General features: G+C 55.6%; 1 protein-coding gene across 1 annotated transcript in view; it reads left to right on the top strand.

The window, feature by feature from the left end:
- The window catches only part of CSMD1 (CUB and Sushi multiple domains 1), a 1,232,804-nt gene that overhangs the window by 1,118,742 nt on the left and 108,089 nt on the right, over window positions 1-5,973 (top strand). Inside the window, exons 44-45 of the mRNA XM_015591800.1 lie at window positions 71-97; window positions 3,087-3,203. Of these exons, the coding sequence (XP_015447286.1) occupies window positions 71-97; window positions 3,087-3,203 (144 nt within the window). The remainder of the gene's footprint in view (window positions 1-70; window positions 98-3,086; window positions 3,204-5,973) is intronic.

Consider the following 5,973-nt stretch of genomic DNA (forward strand, 5'->3'; position numbering starts at 1 on the left):
GTGTACAGCTTCGCCACGGGGCGCTGGGCCCACGAGGCTCCTCCTGCTGGGCGCCCTTCAGCGAGAGGCCCCCACAGGCCACCACCCCACTGCAGGTGTCCCCCACGTTGGGGCTCCTGCCGTGTCAGGGCCTGGGGCCGGAGGGGCACTGGGGCGCCGGCCCGGCCTTCATCGAAAGCCTCGACGTTCTGCTTACCACGGGCCTGCGGCGTCCCCTGGGGCTTCCTCCGATGGCGAGGATGCCGTGAGGGTAGCAGTGAGCAAACAGAAAGTGAAACAAGTCTGTTGACGGAGTTTTTTAAATGTCACGACGGCAAAAGGTCGACGGACGTCTCTCGGGAGTTCTGTCTGCAGGCCGTCCCGTGGTTCTTGTTTTTCAAATGAGCAAAAGAAAAATTACGTGGTACCCAGGTGCCGCCATGCGCACAGAATTAGGCTGTCACTGTCTGAGTGACAGGAGACGCACCAGGGTATGGCCCCAGACCTGCCTCCGCGACGCCGACCGCCGGCCCGTGTCGGTGACAACTGCTGTCACCCAGGCTCTGCGCCCACTACTCACGCCTGGCTGCCCTCCACTCTGATCGTGCGTGGACGTTTACGTTTTATAATTGCCAGTCATCTCGTCCTTTTTTTTAGATAAACATTATACTCAAGACAGGAGGGCGTTTTATAAAATCTCCTTCATTTCACATTCGTGTTCATGCCTCTGTCACTGACAGGCCCGTCCCACACCTGTCCTCCCTGTGGCGGGACGTGCGTACGTGTGGACGGCCACTGGGAGTCAGGGGCGCCCTAAGGACGGGCAGTCACTGCTGGATCGCTTTAGGGTGGCCACTCGGATCCACCGTGTGTCTTCGACAAAATCGATAGGCTCCGGGCTCACACGCTAACTGGGACATGTACTGCCACCCCTGGTGGCTGTGGGGACCGGTTCCAGGGCCCCCCACAGACACCAAACCCGAGGAAGCCTAAGAGCCCTGTCTGCCCTGGCGTAGCGTTCGCACACAACCCTGCCCGTGCTCCGCGGCCACGGCAGGACGCCCCTGCGTTCACTGTGGCCCGAGGCAAATTCAAGCTTTGCTTTCTGGAACTTATTAGGATTTTTTTCTGAATACTGTCAATCTGGAGTTGGTCGAATCCACAGACGCAAAACCCTCCGTGAAGGTGGCCCAGCTGCCTGTCGGTGTCCGAGGTTCCTCCCACGGAGAGGCCGCCTGAGACGTGACCCTAGCTGAACATCAGCAGTCGGTGTCCAGGCCTCTGCTGGGGTTGCTCCTTCATCTCACAGAAGTACATCATTTAATTTTTTTAGCTTACGTTTTTAACTTACACAGTGTCAAAACCCAGGCTATGATTCCCAAGTTGGGACAATTAGTAGACTTGAGTTTATAAGATGATTAGATTTTTTCTCAGGTCACATTCGTCCTTCACAGATAGAGCTTTGCTCCTTCGACAAGTTTTTATAGACTCCGCTGCAGATGCTGAGGCGTCTCTGAAAGGGCTTCCAAAATTATCTGGCCTCGTGAGTCACGCCAGCCCGGGAGGAAAGCCTTCCACTGGGACCTCCCGGAAGGGCGCGGTGTCATCTGCATCGTCGGTTTGAAACAAGCAGTTTGCCGCTGCAGTGGGTCGCAGATGGTCAGACGCTGGCGTATCGTCTGCCTCGGCCCGTGCTGTTGGGCGTGTTCTTATAAATCAGTCGTGTGTCTTTACACGCAGAGCTCGGCTGCGGTGACACCGAGCGCGAGGGACCGAAGTGGGGGACTCACATTCACACCCATCGTCACTACCAGGACCTCTGGGGACAAAGTGGTCACAGTTAGCACATTCCAAAATCGAAAAGAGTTTTGAAGGCGACACACCCCGGTTAACCCGTGGGAGCTGGAGCTGGACAGAGCCGGACCAGCATTCCGGTTGTCCTGGCCACCAGGCGTGTCCCTTCAGGCAAATTTCTTAACCTCCTCAGGCTCGGTTTCCTTGTCTGTAGAGCTGGGTGATGATGTCACCAGCCTTTCAGGGGCATCGTGAGAATAAGGGATGCGATGTGTTTGATCAGCCCGGCAGGCGGCACGTGGTCAGCGGCCAGCACAGTCACGCACTCTGCCACTCAGTGGACAGCCGCTCGTGACCTGACCGAAATGTGCCATGTGGAATGACCATCACTGGCGTCCCTGTGCCAGGAGTAGAAGTGGCCGGAACAGGTGACGGGGCCAAAGGTGCCAGCGTCCCGTGTAGGATAAACAGGCCTGAGACGAAACACGCAGCGTGGTGACCGTGGCCGATACCGTGTCACGTGTTTGACAGTCGCTGAGAGGCCACAACTTACACATTTCACCACACGAAAAAGACATTCCGCGCCAACGTGCAGCGATGCTACCCAGGCTGACCGTGGCGATCGCTCAGCGACACTGACCAGTCTAGAAGCATCATGCCGAAGCCAGTATACTGTCATATGTCAGTGCCGCTTCAGTTAACAAAATGAAAGACACAGCAGGTGAGGTGGGGCGATGCTGACCGGCTCCTGCCTGTGCTCCCCCCGCCCCCTCCTCAGCGGTCGGAATGCACGAGCCGTGCTGACCGCGGGCGTCGATTGCACATTGGATGTCATTGTCCCCTCCCGGGCCACGCAGAAGGCATTTCAGGAGCGCCCATGTCACTGTTAACGTAAGGCGAAGAAATGCTCGCTCCCTGTTGGGTGTGGCCTCGAGCAATCTAGCCTTTTCCACGCGTAAAATCGCCCTTGCCGAAGGCCTCCTAGGCGCCCGGATCGGGCTCGGTAGCGTGCACGTCACCTTCCGTTTGATTCTCAGAACACCATTTACAGCAAGGGTCATTTTGCTCATTTGAAAAACAAAACCAGAAGTAAGAATAGTCTCAGTTCTTCGGCCGGTGACGCTCAAGCGCGGGAGCTTCGCCCGCGGGTGGCCGAAGCCGCCTGGTTGTGCATGTGCCATAGCCAGGGTGGGGGTTGCCCCTGGAGACCTGCTTCCCGCTGCGCGGTGCAGGAGAGCAGGTGGACGGCACGTCCTCACCGGACAGCGGGCAGCGGTGGCCCGCCGCGCTAACTGCCCTCGTCCACTCCACAGCGACCTGCGGAGGGACGCTGGCCAGCATGGGGGGCGTGATCCTGAGCCCGGGGTTCCCGGGGGCGTACCCCAACAACCTGGACTGCGTCTGGAGGATCACGCTGCCCGTCGGGTACGGTGAGTGGAGACGATTTGATTTCCTAGAAACTCAGCTTTTCAGTTCTTCCCTTGGAAAAAATCCAGCTGAATGAAAACAGGGGCCCCGTTCTGCTGGCGCAGCCGTGGCGTTCGCTGAAAGAGGCTCACGGGGGTCGAGGGAAGCGTGGGACGCCTCCGAGATCAGAGAGTTATTTGAAAAGTCAGTTCAGCTGTGCAGGTCTTTCCAAAGCAAGTCGAATGAGCCGATGGATGAGGCAGTAGCCGCACGAGTGCAAAATAGAGAAATAGAGCATCTAACGCAGCGATCGGTGTCTTGTCTTGCGACCCTGCCCTCTGCAGTCTATCCGTGGGCGTCACTGATGGGTGTTGTTTATTTGGAACAATTCTAGGGCTTTTTTAGGTTATGACGTATTTCGGTATTGTTTTATACATTTTTGTAGTTATAGTGTTGACTTAGGTTTAGGACAACGGCTTTTTAGACTAGTTTGAACTTCCAGGCCGTTCATTGTGGGTCATTCACGCCGCCAGTCACTGCGTGCACCGCGGTCTCGTTCTGTCCTCGGAGCGCGTGGTCGGTGTGGCGTTCGGCCCCCCACCCTGCCGGCCCCGCGCTGCCCTTTGCGCTTTAGTTCCGGGCCGAGGACGCACGTGCTGAGATACAGCGAACGAAATGCCGTGAGCGCGGAGGGATGTGGCGCACGTGAGCTTCGCCGCCCCGAAGGAGCTCGTATTTTTATGGCGTTTTCACGGCTTCTGCCTTGAGGGCCATGTCCCGATGGCCAAGGGCAGCAGCAGGAAGGCAGGGTGCGCCTCGCTCAGCAGCCAGCAGCCGAGAGGAGGGTGGCCATGCGTCCTGGGTCAGGTGTGGGAGCCGGAGCCTAGTGGACGGGGGGAAGGAGGGGCCAGGGTCGGGCACAGGAGGTTCCTGGCCACCGGTTTCATAAGGGGCCACCCAGAGGGCGTGTGGGGTGACGAAGGGGAGAGGCTTCGCCGGCCAAGCTCTTCAACTCACTTCGTTTCTGACCACACGCTGAGCCTAGAGGCAGGGACTGTCCGGGGCTACACAGCTTCGCCCGGCCCCGGAACAGCCGCTCATGCCTGCTCAGTCATCTTTGCGGGTCCGTAGACGTGGGCGTGCTTGCTGCGGTCTTGAGCCAGGCGTCAGCAGGGGGCTGAAAAACACCCGTGACCCAGGACAGTCCGACGGGGTCCGGAGGCTCGTCAGGGCCACAAACTTCTCAGGCAAATGACCGCAGAGGTTAAAAGCAGAGATTCCAGGAAACCAGCTGCCCGCAGCCCCGGCTGCTGCGTGGATGTGGCCCACCGTGCTGGCCAGTGACCCCGTGGCCGTCTAGAAGTGTGGGGAGGGCGTGGCAGAGTCCTCACGACAGTCCCCGAATTTTAAAACTATTAGCCCTTTTGCCATAAATGTTTCTTACACACAGAAGATACAAAATAGAGAAATTAACATGCACTAGTTCTATCAACCAGAGCATAAGGGTTTGACTCTGCAGTGAGGGTCAAGGTGTTATGCAAAGTTTCGTCAAAGTCCAAAGTCAAAAGTCCCTTCGCTGACACTTTCGACGTGTAACGCGAATGCGCTGTGTCAGCTCCTCCCACGGTGGGCCTTCAGGCTGATTTTCTTGTTGTAGAAACGCATTTTTCCAGTGTTCTGTGAGATAAGGAAGGAGTAGCTAAGCTGAGCTTATTTTAATCCCCTCGCTTTGGCTTTATGTTATCAAACTGGACACACTTTTCTAATGAAATCCAGATCACTAAATAATTCTGTTTTAAACCAGATTAAAGCTGGATGGACTCTGTTCTACTTCCTGAGGTGTGTTCAGCAGTTCGACGTGTGGCTGGACACTTTATCCTGAAAAAAAAACGATTTTGTTATAATAATTCCATTTCCATTTCAGGTTTAATTCCAGATCATGGAAGGCCTTTTCCACTGTTTCTACCCGTTCGAGATACTGGCCACGTTTAATTTTGTTTTCACCCCTTGATCTGCTTGCTGTCTTTCCTTCTCTCTCGAATGTGTCATTCGATGAATTTCAAAGTGTAATCTGGATAAATACATGCAAAGTCTGCACGTGCGCATCTGAAACGAGCATGTTTGAAGCCATTTCCCTGCAATTTCATTTTATACCCAAAAAGTGAGAAGAGTTTTAAGTGTCCTAATCTTCCAGCTTCGCATCCTCTCTGGTGCATTTGGGATAAAAATAGACATGTCACCGACTCAGTCTGCATTCTATCTCGTGGTGACAAACGTGGTGGGCGTTCAGGAACTGTCGACCACGGGGGTTTAGTGGCCTCGACGTAGTCAGACACACACACGCGCACACACACATGCATGCACACACACATACATGCACACACACATACGCACACGCACACATACATGCACATGAGTGCACACATACGTGCACACACATGCACACATACACGTGCACATGCATGCACACATATGCGCGCACACGCATGCACACTCACATGCACGCACATGCACACACACATACACACCACACACGTGCACACATGCATGCACGCACGCACATGCACACACATGCACACATACACATGCACGCACACATACACATGTGCACACACGCACACATGCACGCACACACGCACGCGCACGCACACACACACACGCGCGTGCACACTCACACTCACACGCACGCGCGTGCACACTCACATGCACGCACATGCGCGCACACGCACACGCGCACACACGCAGGTTCGTTATGAGTAACAGTCCATTTATTAGTAGCAAAACTCTTTCCCC

This window comes from Pteropus alecto, unplaced genomic scaffold (assembly GCF_000325575.1).
Source record: "Pteropus alecto unplaced genomic scaffold, ASM32557v1 scaffold35, whole genome shotgun sequence".
Taxonomy (NCBI): domain Eukaryota; kingdom Metazoa; phylum Chordata; class Mammalia; order Chiroptera; family Pteropodidae; genus Pteropus; species Pteropus alecto.